General features: G+C 38.6%; 1 protein-coding gene across 25 annotated transcripts in view; it reads right to left on the bottom strand.

Moving 5' to 3' along the window:
• The window catches only part of EPB41L3 (erythrocyte membrane protein band 4.1 like 3), a 201369-nt gene that overhangs the window by 34720 nt on the left and 142884 nt on the right, over window positions 1–23765 (bottom strand). For all 25 annotated transcript variants that reach the window (XM_030552806.1, XM_030552797.1, XM_030552803.1 and 22 more), the window contains 6 exons: window positions 14859–14963; window positions 12428–12470; window positions 8001–8076; window positions 4529–4747; window positions 4139–4226; window positions 581–733 (listed from right to left, as the gene is read on the bottom strand). In XM_030552806.1, coding sequence (XP_030408666.1) covers window positions 581–733; window positions 4139–4226; window positions 4529–4747; window positions 8001–8076; window positions 12428–12470; window positions 14859–14963 — 684 coding nt within the window. The remainder of the gene's footprint in view (window positions 1–580; window positions 734–4138; window positions 4227–4528; window positions 4748–8000; window positions 8077–12427; window positions 12471–14858; window positions 14964–23765) is intronic.

Raw genomic sequence — 23765 nt, 5'->3', positions numbered from 1 at the left:
GGGCACTCTTCATACAATAGTTCATAACACCATCAAGCACTTCAGAAGATGAAGGGCTGTAGATCTGAAACAACTAACATTCTTATGTACCAATATTACTGAAGGATAGATATTTTATTCCATTGATTTAGTATTCCAGGATATTTGTAAAGCTCTGAATGTGTGGCCTATGTGCTCCTCTGATTGGAAAGGATGAACAGACCCCAGTTTAAACCATGTATAATCTCTGACCAGCTACAGTGAGAAGCACCCCATACATAAGTATATTTACTAATATTTTATCAACATATTATTCACATTCACAAAATATTTATGACATGGTATACGAGAGTGTTATCTTTAAATGCAACAGGACAAATTCATCCTTCATGTTATTTCATGACCCAGAATGTATTTTAGACATATTTTAAATAAGGGATTTGCCTAATCTTTCCTAAGGGGAAAAAAATTCAATACATCTTAAAAATTTAGATGAGTATTGATACAAACTTGTGAACAATGGCAAACAAACCAGTCCATCAGGTCACAGAGTACTTTGAATAAGTTTCTTTTACTAGTGTATGTGTCAGGGTCTGCTTACCTCTCCTGGTCGGATTTTGATGTAGAAATTGTTCCTCTTATACGAAATTTTCAGAACTTTTGGCCAGGCAAATCTATTTATCCTGAGTCTGTCTCGATATATTAAGAGACCACTGGCACAAACCCCTAACATGATTTCAACTCCTTCAGAATCCTGAAAAAGTAAGCAACATACTTCATTGATTTCTTCTCTCCTTTTCCAAAGTTCCATAAAATTTTTATGTGTCACGTTCTTATCTGAGCTACATATTTGAACTGTGTTAGCACTGGTGACTCATTAGGTTAGTTTACTTACTATTCAGATCTATACAAACAGCTGTAAGGTGCCATATTTAACCACAACATATACAAAGAGGATGAAAGATTTTACTGAATGTTAAAAACTTCTCTGAAAGACTCCAAAAAGGAAAAAAAGATAGCATAAAGAGGTTCACTACATTGATAATTGCTTTATTAAACAGTATTACCTCCCTAATGCTATAAGAACAACCATAAGACTGGAAGTGACGAGTGACATTTCTTTACTATCTTGTTTAGTATATATCCCTCATCATCATGATTGTCTTGTGCAGTTTCACATCTAGTTCTTCTCAAGGTTATTTATGTAGTTGCACCTATGCCAATACTCTTCCTTCCTCATTTCTTTGCCAGCATAAATGAATTCGTAAATAGCAAAAAAAAAAAAAAGAAAAAAAGAAAAAAAAAAGAAGCATTTAGAATGGAATGGTTCCTTAAAGTCTTTGCTTATGGGGCTTGTGCTGTCACTCATTTTGCCTGAGAAACCAGGCTGCAGTTCACATTTCTCAGGAGTTTAAGGTGTCAAAAGCACCCCTTTAGAAATCTTACACAGTAGTCTAAAAAACGATCTTTGCCATTTACTATCACAGATGCATGCACCTGGAGATTTGTCAAGGATCCATTTTTCATTATATATGTTTCATCTAACTTATTAAGTACCATTGGAAACAAAAAGGTTATCACTTTAAGCTTGGAGGCTTTTTTAAAAACTATTTTAAAACAATTTTAAGTTACCAGCAATCTGACAACAGAACTTACAAAACTTTCATATTATGACAGTCATGGAATGAGTGAAGTGGTTTCTTTTAGTCTCCTAGCAAATCATCTTTTAAAGATATACTGAAAATCTGGCTGCATTTTAAGGTGAACCAAAAGACAAGAGGCATATTTAATTTAGATGTAAAGGACACATACAATTTGAAAATTCTATTGCAATTCAAAATTTGCTCATGCTAAACTTTCTTAAGGTGAGATATACACCAAAGAACTAGACAGTGTATAAAATGTACTTCACCATGAATGAGAAATCAATAAGAGACAGAGCAATAATGTGTGGGGGCCCTCAAAGGGGAATTACATCTAAATAAAACTAAATTTCAGTGTTGGGATGTACTACCCAAAAATCAAATTTAGTGTCTGCAGTGTATTTCAGTTTTTCATTTTTCTAAGAACAAAGAAGTGTTTAAACACACTGAGCCAGCTTTTCAAAAATAAAGGCTTCAGGTCCATAAGCAAAATGCACACACAATGTCCCAGATGCAAGGAACTATTTCATCTTACCTGTTTAAGAAAAGATTTATCTCCTGAACTTTAACCTTTGTACCAGTTATACCTGCATTCAGGCCCAGATCCTGCCACCTCCATTCCCCAAGCAGTCCTGCTGATTTAAATGGGAGTACTTGAGGAAGCAGGTTTACTCACACTGAGTAATGAGTGGCAGACTCTGGTTCTTAGTATATGGGTGAAGAGACTACCCAAGGCAGCTCTAAAGAGCAGAAAGGTCGTAGCCACACTGGAGAATACATTACACATACTTGTACAGTTTTGCATATGCAGGCGACTTACATAATTAACATCAAAATATTAATTCCCATTTATAAACACAACTGTCAGTCCTGTTTTCAAGGAGAGTGCTTAATCAAGGAACAGAATAATTAACTTAGTGACTGTTTGCAGTCTTCAGCTCATTGATGTAGCTTTTATTATGATATCTTCTCTAGACAGTAGCTAGATATAGCAGCTTTGATATAAATACACATCAATTTTACTGAAAGTTTTGCCCTGATCCTTTTTGTTTTTCATTCTCTGTCAGATAAAACTGGGTAACAAGGTCTTTGTTGCACAGAATAGGTTACTCCAATAGTTGCACTCTTCTAGTTACCAGCATTTCTCCAGCATTACATAAGTTTTTGAGAGAATAACTAGGCCCTATTGCAAAGTAACTAATTTTGGAATCAAAGACCAAAACATATTTTGCATAAAAACTCACAAATGTTCTTTGCTGCTCACTCTGAAGGATGGGGTATGTTAAAATGCTACAAAGAAAGGAGTGACATCTCCTATTCCAGTTCTAGCTTTGCTCCAAATATGCCTCAAGATCTTGAGCATACATGCAAGAGACAAGAAAAGCAACAGCATACCTATTGAGAGAACGCTGTCCACTGAGCCAGAGACAGCATTTTCAGTGTAGGCAATTAATAGACTACAAAGGATTACCATGAAGTGTCTAATACACATACACAGTTCCTACGAAATGCCTCATGCACATAGATGAAGGCCCTTTTAAGATCCAAGCAGCATATTTATCTCAGCTGTTGAAAGGTTCTGATGCAGAATAAAAATGGCTGTATAGTAATGTGACCCTTCTCAAAAAATGTGGAGCTCTTCCAAAGCTCTGGTCCTTTGTCGAGCATCAATTTGCCAAGGACATTTACTGACTTCACTCTACAGCTGCTGGAATCTATGAATCTTTTTCTGAATAGTGAGACAGAAAAATTTACCCCCCCCACCCACAAGACTACAAAATGACTGGAGATCTCTGATCAGCCACACTGAGTGAGTACCTCTTGATCTGTGAATGTACCTAAGCTAGCTGATGATTTTAGAGACAGTTTCATCATGGCAGATTGATTCCAAGAGAGCTCCTATTCATTGGGCTAACTGAAACAAATACACTTCTTTATCCCTACCAATCTGATTAAGTTCCAATATGGTTAACAAAGTGCTTCAAAGTAATTATGCAGTGTTAGAAGTGGTCTGCTTGTCTAGATAAAACACCATAATTGACTTTATTAAATTGAAAAATTCAGCTGAATCCAAACAACAATTGATCATTGTCTGGTGTCTTCTGATAAAAATGCATGCATATTTTTCAGACAAATCTAGTCAATAGCTTTGACGCTCATTACATTAACTGTTTCTCAGATCACAGCTTTCAAAAAAGATTTGTTTGTTTAATCAGCTAGACAGACTTTCTGAACCAGGCGTACCAACAATTGATGGAACTGGAATCAACTAGTTAAATTCTGCAACAACTACAAAATGTAGCTGCGTTTACATCATTTCACACTAATCATTTTGGGCCTATTTCTGCCACTTTTGCTCACCTTGTAGTTACTTAAACTAAAAGTTTTTCCACTGAAATCAGAAAGAAAAATTAAATCAACAGGACCTTGTGAAATAAAGTACTAGTCAAGCTGAGAAGGGGTATAGAAATGGGTCCCATAATATGAAACAAAGAGTTTTTAATCATAGTCCAGACCTTGGCATGATGTAGATCAACTCCATACATGGATAGTTTTTTGGCATTCTCCAAGAAATGCATCTCAGCCTCTGCAGGTGTCATTCCCCTGGAAAAAAAGTCATTACTAGTATCAATTTTGAGCAAGCATAATATGGAATAAACTTCAGTACATGGGAAACACATTGTCAGAATTTAGCTAGAAGCCATTACACACTTTGCACTGTTATCTTCCATGCTAAAGAACATTTTTTTTGCTAGCAAAACAGTCTCACTCCTCCAAAAGACCTGTGAAGAACTGTTAGTTCCCTCAAAATAACATTTTGCAGCAGATTCTAATATTTCACATCATATATTCAATAGCTCAATCTCCAAAGTTGAGTGGAAGTTGAGTGGAGGTTCACTGCTCACCTGTGGCTCTTGTGCAGCTCGATTACTTTGTCTTCCAGTTCTTTAGTATGATTTGGTGCAAACCGGAATTCACTGACATAATCACTTCCATATTCATCAGGATCATAATCTCCAAGTTCTGACTGAACGGTATAGGACCCCAAAAGAGCAAGAGTAACAAAAGAACAAGGCAGCCGTCCAGACACTATGTCATCTCTCAGTTGCAAGCAGAGGTAGTACCTACAAAAAAATAAGAGCAAGAGTTTATAGGAGTTCTTCCAGAACTTTTAGAGAAGCGATGTGGTTCAGTCAGTAGTAAGAATTTCTGGGGTCTTTTCCTGACTCTACCCGACAGTCCTTGAGCAAACCACTCAATTTATGCCCAAGTTCCTCCATGTGTAAAACTGGGATAAATGCTTGCCTATGTAACAAATGAGTGCTAACTCTTAAATAACTAATCTTCGTAAAGCACTTCAAGATTCATTGATGAAGTAGGCTACTCTCTCTGTTTTATAACTATACGATAAGTCAGCAGTTCTCAAGTATTTCTTTCTGAGGCCCCCCAATACGTTATAAAATCTCCCTAGCCCAGCTGTGCTGCAACAATTGTTTTCTGCATATAAAGACCTGGGCTGGTATTAGGAGATAGCAAGGAGGGCAATTGTCTGGGGCCCCAAACCACAGGAGGCACCGTAAAGCTAAGTTGCTCAGGCTTTGGTCCGTGGCCCCGGGCTGCAATCCCACGTGGCAGGGCTTTGGCTTTCTACCCAGGACCCTAGAGAGTCTAATGCTAGCCATGCTTGGTGGACCCCCTGAAACCTGCTCATGGCCCCACAGGGTTGAGAACCTCTGGTATAAATTACAGAGAAAATTCCCCATTAGATATTAACTATACTAAAGTATCTACTGTCATTCAGATATCCTGAGCAATTCATCTTATTTGATTTATAATTTTCTCTAATAAGCACTTTAGAAATATCAGTTAACTGATTAGCTAAAAAGCAAAACCAACAAATTACTATTTCCCATAACGGCAGCTATACTGCTAAAAATGATCCCATTAATCATGCAATGTGAGGGCCAGATAGAAGAAACTGAAAACAGTTTCAGAGGAACTAGAAAAGAAGGGAGGTTTAGTGGCTAAGGCACAGGACTGGGAGAAAATCATGACCCTACTACAGATTTACAGTGAGACCTTGGGCAAATTGCTTAATCCCTGCATCTGAATCCTCATATGTATAATGGGGATCATAAATCTTCCTTTCTCCCACGCTTTGCCTGTATTGCCTCGTTAGATTGTAAATTCTGAACCAGTGTCTGCCTCTCATATATTTCCATGCAGTTCCTAGCACCATGGGGCCCCAATATCATCTGGGGCTGCTAGATGCTAACGTCAAGCAGCAAGGGGTTGAAGGCTCAAATGGCAAGAGTGAGCAGGGTCCTAGAGCACGGACTCCAACCTGAGCCCAGAAGTCCACACAGCAGTGAAATGACCCTGAAGCCCTGTGAGCCCAAGTTGGCTGGCATGGGCCAGCTGCAGGTTTTCTTTGCTGTGTAGACACACTCAGAGAAACTTTAGAAGGCACTGGAGGAGTGGGCCATGCTGACTCTAATCTTCCTCTGCAGTCCCCTTTTCCTCCTGGGGAAAGAGGGAATATGCTGTTGCCAACTACTGGCAATTTATTACCACTGACCCGATTTTATCCAGTCACAGCCAATCTCACTATGAAGAAAAAAACCTCAAGCCCTAGGCCATTTTCAGTCCTGCCTAGTGGAAAAAAGCCCTGTCTCATTAGCCACCTTTTGGGGAAGAGCAGCCAATCAGGGCTGCTACAGGAAGCAGGTGAGTAATGCTTTCTTCCCTCCCACCAGTAGCAGAGAGGAAACAGGCAATACTATTTGCACAAGGGGGGCCAGGGAGGCGGGAGCAGAGAGACCCCAGCTGTTCATTGTGGGATTGATCCTTTCTCCTCCAACCCCCTTCTGTGAAAAGTAATTGGTTCTTCCCACCTCTACTCCTCTCTAATGCTGCTGCATCAGGGCTTGCAATGGGGAGAACCTCCTCCACAGTTAAAGGAGGAGCAGCTTTGGAGCAAAGGAGGGTCAGAGTGAAGAACTGTATGGACAGAGTTGATGTGGGTCTGGAGCAAATGTGATGGAAGGGTGGGGGGGCAGAATTCATTGCTGTAGAGATGAGGTGACTAAAATTGCATTTCTCCATCATGATGATGATGATGATGTGGGGGAGTTAAAGTCAGAAAATAGCTCAAACATTAAAGAAATGAATGATTTTGGGGCCAATCTCATGATTTTTTGGGGTTTGACTCATGATTTTGGTGGCTGGCAACAGTGGTGTGAAAAAAGGGTAGGCTGAATTGGACAAAAGAAAAGTATAAATTGCAAGCGAACAATCTGGTTAAAAACAAAAGGAGGATAGAGGGGAAACTAGGAAGCAGAAGATAGAGGGGGAGAAATAGAATGGGAGAAAAGTTTGTGCAAATAATGGTTTACAGGGGAGCCACAGTTTTATATTTTGTTTGAGGCCCCATAATTCTCTGCAGTTCTGGGCCTTTCTACCTGTGTAAGTGAACATTGCAGCCTGGTGTCTTTTCCAAATCTCATAACAGCCCAGACTGCATGAGATTGGGATACAGAATGCATTACACTGCACTGCATGACTGGGTCAAAAAGTCAGCAGAAGGGTGCTGCACCACAGGGACAGCCAGCCAGGGTCACTTAGCCCCAAAAGGTCCTTCACAGTGAGAAGGGACTAGCAGAAATTAGGTTAGGCTATGATCTAGTTCTGGACTTGGTTTTGAGGGTGAACCAAGGATAGGATTCAGATACAAAGGCATCCTGAGCTGTTCTTGTGAAATTTTGGCACCTCAAATGGCAGAAGTCTCATGAGACCAATTGATGTGAATTCCTGCTACTTTGGGCTGTACCCAAAAATAAAGCTGGGAATTAACCCACTTTTGGGTTTGGATCAACTCTGAACCAAAACCATGGGAACAGGTTTAGAGCTGGAGATTTAAATATGAAAACACATAATTGAGGGAGAGAGGTAAGTAACGTTTACTTTTGAAATTCTGGTTCATGTTCATGTCCAGTTTGATGATTATAGTTGTATTTGTGTCACACAGTATCTAGAGGACCCAACAAAACAATAATAGGCAAGACTAGGTACTGCAATGTTTGTGAACTCTGAAGGTAGAATTAATTCTTCTCATTAGAAATACGTATTGAGAAAGCCTGATTTTGATATCAGTTTATCAAATGTGAAAGTCTTCTAGTTTGGAAGTCAAAACAATGAATAAACCCCCCAACTATTAACCTTTTCTCTACTAATAGAGCATCAAATGTTTCCCATTAGCTCATAATTAGAAGGCGGCTGATAGTAAAACAAAAACATTCATGCTTCCAGACAGAATGTCACTGTTGTCAAAAATGTGTTTAAAAGCACTTTTGGAAAGGTATTTATCCTTTCAAATACCTGGTAATATCTTCAGACAGCTGGGAAGGATCTGGAGGGTAAAATTTCACATTAAAGGAGAACTGCCAAGCACCACCTGAAAAAAACCCACAGGTTCATTGAAATTGCTTACACAAGTACAAATGAAGATGTTCACGCTGTTAGGTTACTAGCAATCTAAAAGATAAATTAGGAAATATCCAGTCAAATATTCAGTAATGACAGGTTTTATAGTCTTCTTCTTGTATGCAATATTTAAAATACCTTCCTACTTCTCACAGTTACAGTTCGAGGCCTACAGTTCTTTTCTTGCATAGTGAACAGTAATTTATTTCTAATGCCCTGAAAATTGAGCAAGAAAAGAATCTGTTTACTGAGATTAGCTATATTAAAAAGTAGCCTACAGAAATAAAATAAAAAGAAAACAAAACATGGAGATAAGCATTGGAAACACCACAGGCTAAAAATGAAAATGGGATTTAAATATGTGACCACAATTATGTGCAAAATAGGTAATTCTATTCGTCTATAACCCCCCACTCAGCAGTGTCTGAATGCTGTTTTAGCACACACGCTGTCTCTTTAGCTGGCATAAATTATCATACAGATAAAATTGTAAGGACAAATTTAGAAGCCATTAATGAAAAAAATGGACCAAAATTTTTAACACTAGGTAAATATTAATAATATAGTACTTTAGGTAACATGTCACAGGCAATAACTTTACACATCTTATAAGACATTTTTAATAGGACCCTACTTTTCAATACTATAGATAAAAAAAATACCAAGAACATTCTAAAAAACGAGGGAAAATTTAAGGGGATAAGGATTCCTAGAAGATAAAACTGATGTCTCATGTTTAATAAATGGCACAGATAAAAAAGCCAAACGCTTGGCTAACTAGCAAGCAAAACAAAACAAAAACAAAAAACCACACCCCCTCCCCAGACCTCTGGTAGAGCCTATCAGCAACCAAGATTCTGTTGAATTAATTACATAGCTCTTCACCTATATTACTACTACAGAGACCCTATATTAGTTGATCACCCCCCTGCACACAACCAATATCTGAGGTGACATTACTGTGGGAATTGAGAAATGGACATCAAGATAACCTGATGCTTTAAAATATGATAACCGATTAAAATACAGCACTGAACTGAAAAATACAATTTAAAAAAATGTCCAATACACTTGTTGTATAATGATGGTTACAGATTCTTTGAGGGCACTATGTGAAATAGGACTCCTCTTTATAAACTCTACAGTGTATCCTTTCATTCTAACACAAATAACAGGTATTTTGCACTGTCCAAATTGTGATGAATGTATGTTTTGAAGGTGTGTCAACTTCTACTACTGGATTTTATGCTGGATAGAAGAAAGGAAGTGTTAATGTTGACTATATTGCAAATGCTACTTTTAAATTGCCATATAGTTTTCCTGATCATGTATTTGGGACTGTTCGTTTAGGGCCTACAATGAGATCTGTGTGGTTCATTCCTTGCCTCATGCAGAAGGCCCCGTTGATTTCAGGTCCTTCAGATCTTCAGCTGTACAGATTTCATTGCAGGATCAGGGCCTTAATTTGCTGAATCTATTCGAGAACATAGATTGCATATGCTAAAAGAAGTTGAAATTTAATACAGAGGAAGATAGCCCCAAATCCTCTGTGAAATTTTTGGATACACACCCTCGTTTGAGAAAGAAGGGAGAGAGAAGATCCCCCTGACAAACAAGATATAAATTAAATCCATATTGTGTGCCTCAGGAGTATGATTCTGTAAGAAAAAAAAGTATAACCGGCCTGATTCTCCTCTTGCTTATGCTGGTTTCAATCAAGAATAACTTACTAAAGTCAATGGTTTTAAACTGGTGTGAGGAGAATCAGACCCAGAAACTCTATAAACAGTGTTGGTCAAAATCTTTTCTCAAATACTAGCTTGGATTTCCTCCTGCCTTCAGTGGAACCGAGCACTCTTGAAAGCAGACATTTGTCCTATATTCTCATCAGTATTCAATACGATTGTGGTTTTAATAATTCATGAAAAAGATAACTTGTAAGATAGTTTTACTATTCCAAAGTTCTTAACAGAATTATCTGAACCAAGCAAATTAACACTGTCATCTATGACAACTCTAACTGTTCCCAGTGTCAACTGTAGGACTAGCCTTTTCTGCCCTGGTTAGTCTCTTGCTGTCACAATCTTTCATTGTCTAGCTCTTAGCTAAGACACACGTTAAATACACTGCAATCAACTGTATGTAGTTGGACTGCCTTAACTGCATCAACAATCTACATAACTTGCTATCAAAGTCTACAGCCCTTTCTTTTCCCGTGATAACTTTTCAGTATCCTATTAACAATTATACAATGGAACACAGATTTCAATTATTTTTCATTGCACTTCATTTTTAGATAGTATATATAATACCTAGATAGTTTGGAAAAGGTGAAGTTAGAGTATTTTTCATAATGATTAAGGGAAATTTTCCACACTAAATTTAAATTAATCCTTTGAATCTTGAAATGGTCACCTAGTATTTTAGGGTCTGATCCTAGAAACAAACTACCAGATGTAATTCCTTGTAAATGCTAGACTGATGAAAGTGATTATTTATAAGGTGTGTGGAGGAGAATACTGAAGTTTCCTTGCCAAAATAAAATCACATTTATAAACATTACAACAGGTTTCCACAGAGCTATTGGAGGAAAAGAAAGGTAGGTCACATTTTGAGCCTAGCAGCCTTGACACACAGGGTCCCTTCAAAACATTTTTGGATTACTAACACAGCATACAGCTAAATTTAACAACTGAGCTTTTTAAAATATTCACATGAAGCAGAAAATTGATTCTCCTTGTGAAGCAGTAAGTCATCTTAGGAACAAAGTTCAAATTATTGGAGAAATGCAGGAATGAGATAGAGATGTTTTGGGTAGAGGGATATCTGTACTAACACAGTTACATGTTTTGGTATGTGAGGCCAGCAGTGTTTCCAGATGTGACCCAAATGACAGTAATTCAAAGAAAACAATTTATATCTCGTGACCCAGGCCCCAAAGATTATATTGCTTAATGCTGAGTTTAGACTTTTCCCTCTCTGTAAATGTCAAGTTGTTTTTAGCAATGAGACATTTATATTTCATGATTCTGACCAACTGATTGATTTTATTGGAGGGTAAAAAAAAAGATGAAGAAAAACATCCAACAATTCTTCTTCTACAGACTCAGAAACAGACCTGAATAAATAATATGAAACTTAACATTTGAGATGGGGCTTAATGATAAAAGTGATGTGTTCTCTTGAAGAGGGAGTGCAATATTCACGGAGACTTCAATTACCTGCTGCTCCCCTTTATTCCTTCCCCATACAGTACCAGTCTTTGAGGTTGGAGCTCAGGCCTGCAAGTGATTGGTAGGTTTGCAACCCACTGGTCATTTTAACTGGTAACTCAGGCCCAGGGGGTGAAGGCATTTAAAGAACCACATGTGTGGGTGAGGAATATGCCTGCTCTGCAGGTTGCCAAGCAGAGAGCTTCGCTTGCAGTGATCCACCCCTACACACTACATTGGACGGGAGTCTCCCACTGAGGCAATGTGTTATTTATGGTGCAGTTAAATGGAGTTCAATTGTCTTTGTCCTCCACTCTTTCTGGGTCTCTGTGCCTTACAGCAGGTTAGATAGATTGTCACATTTGGGGTCAGGTCATCCTCCATTTCCCTGCTTGGTCCAGCAGAGTTCTGATATAATTATAAACGTGTTTTGGTGTAGGCAGATGACATAGGTGAATGGGTAGCAATTTTTTGGGTCTTTTAAGGGGGATATTATTTTTAATATCTGAAAGGCACCCAGAGCACTGGACGAGATAATAGCAGGTATATGGTGTGGGGCACTTCCAGTGAAGAGTTTAATTTCTCTCAGAAGGAGATGGCCATAGGGGGACACACAGCTTGGAGAGAGCTTGAATCTTTTTTGGGTAACCATTAGTTTGCTTGCTGGATTTATTTGTTGGGCAATAAATTAATAGTTAAGTACCAGGTTAACTTGATTCATAAATGAAGTTGCATCTGGAGCCCTTAAACCATATGTGTTGTGTCAGTGTGCTTAGTAGAGTTCTACCTGGATGATGATCTCTCAATAGTTACTGCTGCTTTATATAAAGTCACTTATATTGGCAATATGTTCTCTCAAGCTAGGAAAGTGTGTTAACATGAAACTCTTTTGAATGAGTAGGTATGACTTTTCTCACACCATTATTACATGCAAACAACGTGGAATACCAGGGAAAGCTGCATTTCCAATTTTATACACAGAAATGTAAAGTCATTTTTCAATAAATGTCTTAATTTTGTTCAAAAGTATTTCATATTATCAACACTGCTCTCCATATTAAAACATTTCCCAGATTGCCTCACACAGACACACGATTGATTACAACTTACTTCGCATCTGCTTTTTGATTTCCTTTGCAGGGTCCAACCAGTTCTGAAAAGAAATTTTTTTAATTTTAACTATAAATACAGTGAAAATTATTTTTAAACATTGATATTAACAGCACTGAAATGAGACAAAGTAACATTAAATGTGTTCAGTGGCCTTTTAAACCCTCAGCATCAAATGCCACATTTGTTGGCTAAATTAACTTCTTGCTCCATCTCCTTCCTTTGGAATACTGTAGCTACAGCAATTATTTTATGCTAATACATTTCCTTGATTCCTTGAAGGGTTTTGTTGTTGTCGTAAGAACTTCTTAGATCACAGGAATCTGCAGACTAGGTTAGAACACAGGCATCCTCTAATAGCATGTCCACTGTCCTTTCATTAGCACACCAAAAGGCTCTTGTTTGCTTAAACCTTGAAAGGCTGGAGGGACTGAAGAGTCTGGCCCTGCTCAGGTACATAAAGAGGAAGAAGAGGACATGAGCCTCTCCTCTATTTGTGCTTCAGTGCAGGAATCAGGCTTTAATCCATTGAGGAGTTCAGACATTGTCCCTTGCTAGGATTTCCTCCAGTGCTAGCTATCCAAAAGGGTGAGGTGTTCTGTGCAGTGCCATCATTCACACTGACCAGCAGAGCTAGCCAGGTGTATGAGAGAACTGTACAATACAGCTGTTGAAAGGATGGGGAACTGCCACTGCAGTGCATGCTCTCTGGCAGTCAAGGCGGAATTGTGGCTGCATCACAATTCTGCTTGGGATATCTTACTGCAGCATAGTATCGCTAACCATTTCAGCAGGCGGCATGGTTTAAAATCCACAGTCTAGACTGCTTTGTATCTGTTTTTCTCTCTCAGATACTGGGAGGTTATGTCCCTGAACTTCAGCATTGTCTTAACCAATGCAAATTAATATTTAATATGTATATCATTCATAACAAAAGCAGTTTGTTAACCCCCTAGGAAAAATTCCACTTTCTCCAAGGAAAGACAAACAAATGTAGCAAAAACCCAAACCAAACAAACCCCAGAACAACACTTGCACCTTACCCCGCCTTTCCTTAATCAGCTGGCAGCTGCTCAGAATCAATTAGTCTGTACTCCAAAGTATGAGGCTACAAGAGTATAATATGCCACTACAATTAAGATTGCCTCAGGGTTTCTTTTTAAAGCCCTGTTTTCAGATATTTGTAACTCAGGTAACTCAGATGGAAAAATTTGATGTGGATTCTTACAAAGCATAAAGATCTTCAGCCTGGAAGATGTTTTTTCTGTGTTGGGGTAGGGGTGGAGGGAGTGAGAATGGGGGGTGGTGGAAGGATGAACAAGCTGTTTTTACATTTTAAAATTTAAAAATATACATAGAAATTAAAAATAAGCTATTACTCTGACACTATCATGTACATGTTTTTAAAATTAATTATTGACTTATTCTAGACATTTTTGTAAAGTAACTTGAGATCTTTAAATGTTGAAGATCATTATTATTAGTAATCTGATAGGATTTCTAAATACACATTTATTTTGGCCCCACTTCAGGAAAGCATGAATGTTCAGGAAAGAAGTTAAGCACATGCTTACCTTGAGCTTTAACTTAAAGTTAAGTACACACTTCAGTGCTTCCTTGAATCAGGATGGAACTAAGCACCTGCTTAATTGCTTTTTGCCTCAGTGCCAAAATCCTCATTTTAAAAAATCCATAAATATAGAAAGCAAGGGTTCTCACTAAGAGAGAAAACCACCACATACTTATATGAAAACCTGTTAGGGGACTCTTTTATAATACACATTTTAACCAAGACATATCAAAAGGGAGTTAATAAAATACTTAAAAAAAATATTTAGAGGGTCCTTTGATGCTCCTTATCTCGTCCTAACATGTGTGCTATGTATATGTTGCATGGATCTTAGATTATTGTACCCCAGTACTAATTGAGCAATAATGCTCAGGTAAAGATAACACGAGTCTTGAAAGGGAATTAGCAGCAATAGTGAATTAACTTATGCCTGTCTGAGTCACAACCTTAACATTAAATAAACTGTTTTTAGTATTAAATATATTTAAGAATGTAAATCTGACTTTCAAGGCAGTATTGGAACAAACCATACTAGAAAGGGAAAAGCTACATCATCCACTTCTCTTACATCATAAATAACCAAGGCAAAAGGAAGACAGGAGAACATTGTTCCTGTTCTTGGGAGGCACAAACAATTAAAAAGGAGATGGCATTAAATAAAGACGCATCCTTTGGGAGGTAAAACTAAAACATCAGTTCTGGATTGTAGGTAACTGATCACCGGGAAAAAAAATCTGATGGCCACATATCTTATCCCATGCAAACTCAAGATCAATGCCAGTTAGCAAGATTCCGGTTCTGTTGATTTTCATTCTACTTCCTTTTAATTCAAGAAAACCCTGGCTGATGTGTCTTCTTTACCTTTTGGTTTTCCATGTCTCTGTATGTTAGCCCAAAGTAGTCCTTTTCCAAAAGATTTAGATGTTCACATACTTTGTCAAACAATATTTGACCTCTGGAACGTTTCTATGGAAAACAAAAGAATATTTTCATCAATTTCAAGGTACAGCAACATTTAAAATAAACCCTCTTTGGTATAATAAAGTTATGAAACCAATATTGATTTATCTTAACCTACACACCTTTCAAAACCATTGATTTGGAACTGTACAAAATCTGTTGAACTGGGCTAATTTGCCTCCCATAAAAATTCAGATCTCGATGTGGAGTTAAAAATAAATCAATAGATGTAACATTCAAGGGGTAGCTTAGAAGGTTTCCTCTATCTCACAAATACTGGCACTTAATATATTCTGAGCTTATACTGCCCTAGAACTATAGCCTTCTCTATATGCGACAGTAGTAACAAACATTGGCCCAAAATACTCCCTTAAGCAGGTTTGAAACCTGTGGATGATGGAGCAAAGGCATTTGTGTGGAATGGCTCCATGAAGTCCTTCTTTTATGTTTACATACAGGGGTGGGCTGATCCAGCACCCACAGAAGTCAATGGAAAACTCCCATTACCATCGCCGGAGCTGGACTGGGGTAGGAAAGTGAAAGCGCAGGATTCTCCAGAATCCCACTGACATTTCTCAGCCCAGACCTCCTCCATGAGAGGATAGCTAGTTTTTTATGCTCGTTTAGAACCTGGCTATCTGCTGAGATTGTACCAATTGCGATGATGGTTTTGTTATATGGGTATATGCCCCTTATGAAGTACATTGAGTCCAAGAGAGCCATGAGTTTATAGCAACTTTCAAATGCTGTAATTCTGAGCCAGATAAAACTGGTGACCTGGAGGCGAACAGGTTCTATTAATAAACAAACAGCTGAAGGAAAACTGTTACAATAGTGAGTGATATTACAGTTCAACAGGCAACACTGCTAGGAGCATGAAACCTAAATCAATCAATTTTAAGGTTGATCAATGCATATTTTATTTACTAATGAGTATTTAAGCTGCATTATGCTGCATGAGAGCCAGATTCTCTGAGGCACTAAAGTATCTCCTGTAAACTGTTGAGCACCTGCACTTCCCATTGAGATTAATGGGAGTGATAAATATTCCACACATTGCAGGAGACACTCAGCAAATTTTGGGCTGGATCTTAAGAACTCAAATTATTTCCTACTCTAAGCATAAGATTTGCAAGGCAAAAGACCCCTTTTTGTGATCTGCCTGTGTGGCAATGCACACTCGTTAGTTACGTTATTTAGTCAAATGTAAAGTTCATACTACACAGAATTCAAGCAGCATTCTGACCATCACTTCATCATGTGTTACACATCCCTCAAAGCTAGACTTTTTGCAGAATCATCTTATATTAAGCATGAATACTTCTGTTTCTTTTATTTTGTGTGAATATATACACAAACACAATTTTTTAAGTTTAACACAGATTTAAGCGGAACAGTTTCATTATTAGTAAAATTCAACATGTATATAAGCAGAATACTAATAATACTCTAGTACTTGTTGACATTTTTTTCATTACAATAATGAACATGACTAAAGAGCATTGTAGATATTATTTCAGTCTACTTCGTATGACAGTAAATTGTGTTTAGAGTAGCATGGAGTAAATTCATTATAGTCTGTCACTCCACAAAAGCTGGCCATTTAAAGTCTCAAACTGTTTTAGATTTAAGTAAATCAAACAAATAAACAAATGTGAATGAAGGCTCTTGTACAATTCATCATCAAGTGTTTGAGAAAACATTTTGGAAATGGTAAGAGTAGCTTGCACATCAACAACAAAGTAACACTTTACACTTACTTGACATTTTCTTCTTAAGATTTCAGAGCACTTAAAGGTAGGAAAAAATTATTCCTGATGGGGAAATGAAATGTTAAAGTGACTTGTCCAAGAACACACAGGAAATCTGTAGGGCACAGACCACAGGGGCCAGCTCCATAGCTAGTGTAAATTCGAGTAACTCCATTTGCTATTATGGAACTATGGCTGCCTATGCCAGCTGAGGATCTAGCCCCAGGGCATTGTACTAGTCACTTGCTTTAAACACTAGATTAAATGAAGTGCTTGGCTATATAGCCACGGTTGCTGCATACTTTCAAACAAATATTTAGTCTATTCCTCCAGCCAACAGATCCACTCTCCTGAAACCTAGAATTCAACAGATAATAGAAGTTGGCTGTTTTTTTCTTTAAACTTTATATAGTTTTTTAATTATATACAAAAGACACTACTGAGACTCTACTACTGAGAACTGAGAAGAAAGGAAATCAAGACTTTCTAGCAGAAATTTGAAAACGATTTGGTTTGAAACAGTAGACAACAACAGGTTTTCCCCACACTGTTGCTTTATATTTTAATATCAATCTAAATGACTAGATTTCTGCATGGGAGTAAGTGGTCGATTTAAATCTACAAAAATCTTTGTCTTAAGAAAAATAATATGACACAACTGTTATATTTACATGTATTTGCATTATGACAGCTCAGTGTCCTGTCATTTAAAAGTCATGCAAGGTGTCAAGGCTGATTCTCCACTCTGGTACTTTGAGTGCAGAGGGTAGGGGCTCGCAAGGATTCTAAAAATTAATACTGGCCATTCCAGGCTGGTATTAAACTCCCACGGTTACAGCTTTTCTCTGACCTTGGCTAGGTGGATGCTGCCACCACTCAAGTGCAGAACCCCTTTGAGAGCCCAGGAAGGTGCACTTGGGAGTTCTTTCCTGTGGGGTACCCTCAAGCCCTTTCACCTCCCTTCCAGGGAAGAGCTGAGAAAGAAAAAAGAAGGAAATCAGCTGTTGCCATCAGCTAATTAAATACCATGTGCACAAACCTGTTAAGACACAAAAATTCAATTCTGTTCTTAAAAAAGGTAAATTGTATTTTCTTTCTTTCTTTTTTTTTAACTAATAAATTTGGGAACTCAGGCTATTGCTATATTTTATAAGAGCAATACAAGGATTAAGCACCAAGAATAGTTTTCCTGAGGTCCAGCTTAAAAGTTAAAAGCAAAACAAAAACACTTGGGCTTAGCACAGAGGAGTCCACAAGCCATAAAGAAATAAAAGGGATAAACCTAATTTTGTCTTCCTAGACATTCCCTGATCTACTTACTTATCTGGGGTTTTAAATGATTAGTTTCTAGGTATGATACTGAGGATTTTTCATACCTGACGCCAAGCGTCTTACAGCATAACTGCTGCCCTGTCCCCTCTCCAGCAGGTAGAGCCACCACAGACAAAAGGGGAGTCTTTGTTCAATTTTAAAAAGTTCTAGCCTTCCCACTGGCTCTTTTGGCCAAGTGCTCACTCACTTCCTTTTACCTATGAATAGCAGTGAGACTTTTTAACCCTTTAGAGGTAGAACAATAGCTACTAAGAGGGATTTTATAGCTACTGGATGCCTAGGAGTCCATAAAAGGGAGATATCCCCATCTCCTTTCATTTATCACACAAAGTCAAAACTGAAGCTGTTTCAGCTGGAGGATCCATGCAGTTGCAGCTTTGACAAATAATACAGAGCAGCTGCAAGTTAAAGTGTTTTAAAGAAGATGTGTGTAAATGAATATTGCCTTTAATGTGTAGCTATATTGTATAATAAACACAAAAATAAGGCAGATAAGGTACTGTGAAAGACCAAATGTGATATCTAATCACTTTTATTATTGAAGTGTCACCCAAAAGCCCCGAGCAGGATCTCACTGTGCTCAGTGGGTATAGGTGAAGGTAAGAGCAATAAGTTTGGCTAGCTGTGTGCAAAATTGGACGGTCATGTTTTAGCTGTTATAAAATGCCCTTTACTTTCTCTAGCCTTTTTTTTTTTCTGTGTAGATACCCTATACCTACTCAGGACATCTCCACAGCATTGTAACTGCATCGGAACAGAATATGGCAAAATCTGCTTCTTGTTACTCTGGCAGCTGCTAAAAAGGATGCTGGAGAGTGATATGTACTACTGCAGGGAACCTTCTTATCCCAGTGCATCCGATGCAAATCTGTGATGAGGAGGTGGCTAAGGGAGGGGCCTTGCTGGGAGGACATTCCTACCTGCCTGTTGGTATTAGGATAGATGAGCTTCATATGTCAAATCCTTCCATTGCCCCTTAGTGCCACAATCAAATCTTAATGAGTCACTGTACATTATCTCACGCTATGTGACTGGGTACTTATATGGCCCTTGTTATACAGTATATGAATGAGTTCTGAAAGAGGTGCCACCACCTATATTAGCGACCTCCTGCTGCAAACAGCAAGAAAAGAGAAAAAACACATGCTTCCCACCCACAAGCCACAGATTTGTATAACTGTTCATATATTTCCAAAGGTTTCTGTATACATTAGGGGTGGTCATAAAACAGGAATCTTGTTTAATAAAAAATGTTGAGCTTTTGAAATCTGTTTTTGTTCCACACAGGAATGAAAACAAGACCTTTCAAACTTTTTTATTTATTTATTTATTTTTTTTAAAGAAAACACTCCAGAATAGACAAGGAGTTATGCACTCAACTGGGATGTGGGAGACCCAGGTTCAAATACCTGTCTGATTCAGAGTTGATACATGAACTTGGATCTCACACTGCAGGTAACTGCCCTAACCACCAGGCAGGACACACACACCTGCTCCCCTCCTCTCTTCCTCCTTGTCCTCCAATACCACGGGCCTGAGAAATCCCTCTGATGAAAACATCATTGTAACAGATTCATTTCCATCAAAAGTTTCAGTGTCAACAAGTTGGCATTTTCCACTGGAAAAAAATTCACTGAAAAATTCCCAACCAGTTCTAGTATACAAACATCATTAGACATGTGCGCCTTCCCATTTGAAAATTATGCTAATATGGGGAGATAACTGCATATATAGATGGGAAGTAGTGTTTCAGTTACATGCCATATATCAATGAAACAAATAAATAATACTTCCAGGCCATTATTAATTAATATTATTTTGCAGTGCCCAAAGGTATGGTAGGTACATTACAGCATAGATAAGACATGGTCCTGCCCCTTAAGAGGAATAAACTGGAGGAGAAGAGAGAGAAGGAAGGACAGTGGGTACAGCAACAAGATCACAAAGCTTCTCAGTTTATGCCATAATATTTCTAAAATGATCCCTATCATCTATTCCCTGGTGACAAACCTTAAGAAGTAAAGTGATGTGAGGAAAAACCGTCTGTTAGTAAGACTCAACTTAATTCTCTCAATGCCAAAAGTTTCAGGCCATTCTCAGCAATCTGTACTGATGGGCTTGGCAGAATCAGAATGAGATCTTAAGTGTGTACACTGGAAAGTCATGGGTCAAAAAAGATATATTCCAATTTCCCTGTCTGCAAAAACATTTGCCTTCTAATCCAAGAGAACACCCTAAACAATTAAACATAACAGTACCCTCCTCAACAAATTCTCAAACACATTTCAAACATGAATGGGATTAAATGTAACACGTGGCCATTAAAAGTCACTGAGAAAACTATTCGCTTAGATTTACTGTAGTTTGAGTGAGCGAGCGAGTGATAGAGTGTATGAGAAATCTAGATTTGGATAATGTAAAGTAGGGGAGAAGTTGTGGAGTAAAAAGGTAACTCTTCAGAATTGTAGTGCCAGGTCTACTTCAAAACATACTGCTCTCTGAATTCACAGGAAACCCACAATTCTCACTGACCTGGGAACCAGAACAGGCAGTAAATTGGTCAAGAAAGGGCTAAAAGCGGTACACTTGGCAGGTCTGCACTTGTCAGTGATTCCCATATGCAAGGAAGAGGAGAACATGCATCTTTTCTTTGTTACCCCCTTTTCTATTCTTTGATCCGCACCTCTCCTTCCTCAATCTCCCCCAACCGGCTTCTGCAGATCCTACCGTGATAGACAGCCTACCTCTCCCACTCTGTTCCTTTTTCCTATCCTACTTTAGCAATCCCTACCCACCACTTCACCTCCCTTCTCCCCCAGTCACTCTAGCTTCCCTCTCTACCCTTCTCCAGTTCCCTCTTCTTCCCCTAACTGCTTCTCCTCTTTTTCCCATTGTTTAAGAGCATCCCCAGCTGCCACAACCCACCTGACCCTTCTTCTCTTTCCTGTCCTATGAACACACTCCCTATCTGGCTCCAAGCCACTGATTTCTTCATCCTCACAATATTGAAGAGAGAGGTTGGAGTGAAGGGACTAACAGTATGAAAAATAATGGTTAGTGAAACAAATTTATATTCTCTAGGTACATGTCCACTCGGAGGAAATTACAGAGGTTTGAAATTCTCTTCAGCCTCTCATACCGTAGTATTCATCCAAGCCATTACAAATACACACACACTTCCACTCCTCACATTTCAGCAAAAAAATATGAGACTGAAGTAACATATTACTCATCAGACATGAATGAGAAGCCTGAAAATTAAACACTTCAGCCTAGCATTGTATGGATAACAGGCTTACTATCAAGCCAATTATTCTCACTTGTTAACAGCATGGTACAATCCCTGATTTTTCTTAGAGCATGGAAAAAAGGAGGATGTTTTTGTTCACTTATGCATTAAACCCATGAACTGCACTGTATTTGACAAGATGAAAGGACATAACAGCAACAGAGTAGAAAAAGCTTTTGTATTATTCTTTTGTTCCTTATACATTATGCCATTCTAGTCACCAAAACAAGTATTGTGAATTATTCTCATCAAATTTACACTAGAAAAGCATTTTATTTATTATAAATCTATGAATCAATGACATCAGGGATGAATGTTATTTGTTTAGGGAAAAATCCACCTTGTGCTAGTTTGTTTTCCAGGCAACTGACATAGGGACAGTGAGTACTGAACCTATCAATGAACAGGTGGCCAAGTTAAGACTTCACAAAAGATAGTTATTCTGAAGTTGAGAGGTACAAGAGGCCCTCAGGAAGCTAAAGGAACTTTCTGTTCTAGCTGAGAATGCTAGCAATAGTTTGCTGCATCTTGAGGGCAATCAGAGTAAAACCAATTCAGATTCCTTCTTCTAAGAAATCAAAAATACATGGAATCTGATCCTTCAACACGTTTCTCTTTATCCTCGCCCCACTATCTAATCTTCTTCTAGATTCTGGCTTACACCACAGTATTGAATCTCTTTCTGGGGGAGTGAAGCATGCTGAGCACCGATTCCTACTATGGTTTGACAACCCAGGTGCTGTAGCACAAGGGTTGAGTGAAAAACTGAAGATTACTGAATTGGGACAAGATACTGCATTCTTAGTGAAAGTCTACTCAGGATGGACAATGAACCCAATGGTCTGCCATTGCCTCCAGCAGAAAGAGATGCCATCGGCTTGTTGGTCATGCTGGTGCTGTGAGGATCACAGACAACTTCTCTCTTCAACATTTAGGAGGACTTAAGGTATAATAATAGGACTGGTGAGAGGGCAAAAATGTAGTCAGGCAGAAAGCAGACTGGTTCTCTTCTCTCAGTTGCACTGAAAAGGTCAGGCTGAGATGGCAGGGAGCTGATTATGGCTTCCCAATTCTGAGGGCCAAGATGCCGCTTTAATTTCTGCCCCGGCATAGGGCCCATGGGACAGGTATGGTATAGCGTAATGTACTCCATCATACCCAACAAGGAGTCCGATGGCACCTTAAAGACTAACAGATTTATTTGGACATAAGCTTTCATGGGTAAAAAACCCACTTCGTCAGACTAACATGTCTACCCCGATACTTTCCATCATGCTCCTTTCCCTTCCTTCCCAGATACATCCCCTATAGGGTGGAGATGTGTGGCTGGCAATGGACCCACCTCTACAAGCTTTATGCCAGTGGGAAGTTCCCCGGCATTGGCACAGTTAGCTTTGTCATGCCTCGCCTTGTCCTCGCTCTCCCCTGACAATTTACTATTAGTGCGGAGAGCATGGTCTGCACAGATGCCGTCTCTGCTAGCTTTATCCCAGGGGGAAGTTCCCCCATGTCAGGGGAATTTCATGCTGGCCATTTGCTTCCAGAATCCAGCCCTATACATTCACACGCCATTCATATTTGTATCTGTATGTGTGTGCATACAGTTACTTAAGAGTTCATTACCCTTACTGCTATATACCTGACTGAGTAGTAGGGTGGCAGGTTACCCCCTTCCTCTATTTTTAATTCACTGCTTGATTTACTTTCCCTTTGCAGATGTATCAGACACAGGGCGAGCAGGTTAGGAGCACAACATTCTTATTTTCTTAGAAATTAAAGCTATTACAACGGCCAAAGTGCCACGTTTTACAGTGAAGCTATTTTTGCATGCAATGCTGCAGTCTCATGTGTATACAAAATGCTGAACAAGGAGGACAAAAAGCCACAGCCCACTACAGCAGGCAAGGAATGTCTGTCTTCTGAAGGCAATTAAAAGTAATCACATTCAGCACAAGCTCTATAGGCAAGGGGAAAAAACAAAGATGGAAAAACATTACAGAATGCTAGCTATAAATGAATTTATTTTCATCACTGGTGCCCATCTTCTCCCTGTACAATAACTACAGGGCCAGGACAAAATAGAGTTCAAATACACACTTTCTGTTCCTTGGCCAAGGAGCACAGCAGTGCAAATAAACACTGTGGCTCTGGGCATTAATTTTAAATTGAAAATGTGTGTGTGCCTCTCTCACTCTCACTCTCACACACACACACGCACACAACTGCTGGAAAGTTGCCAATGCAGCCCTTAGAGTCAGAATGAGCACAAGTGACTTTTTGGTTGTTTATTTCAGCACACAATTGTTATAAAAATTACAGTGGCCATGAACGTTGGAACAAAGACACAGATTAACATCATGCAAAACTGGTAGAAATAATTGGATTTTGAACTATTTTGATGTTATCTGATTCTCATTCCTAATTAGCATTTGCATT

This window comes from Gopherus evgoodei, chromosome 2 (genome assembly GCF_007399415.2).
Source record: "Gopherus evgoodei ecotype Sinaloan lineage chromosome 2, rGopEvg1_v1.p, whole genome shotgun sequence".
Lineage (NCBI taxonomy): Eukaryota > Metazoa > Chordata > Testudines > Testudinidae > Gopherus > Gopherus evgoodei.
This window is presented reverse-complemented; position numbering and strand designations above follow the sequence as displayed.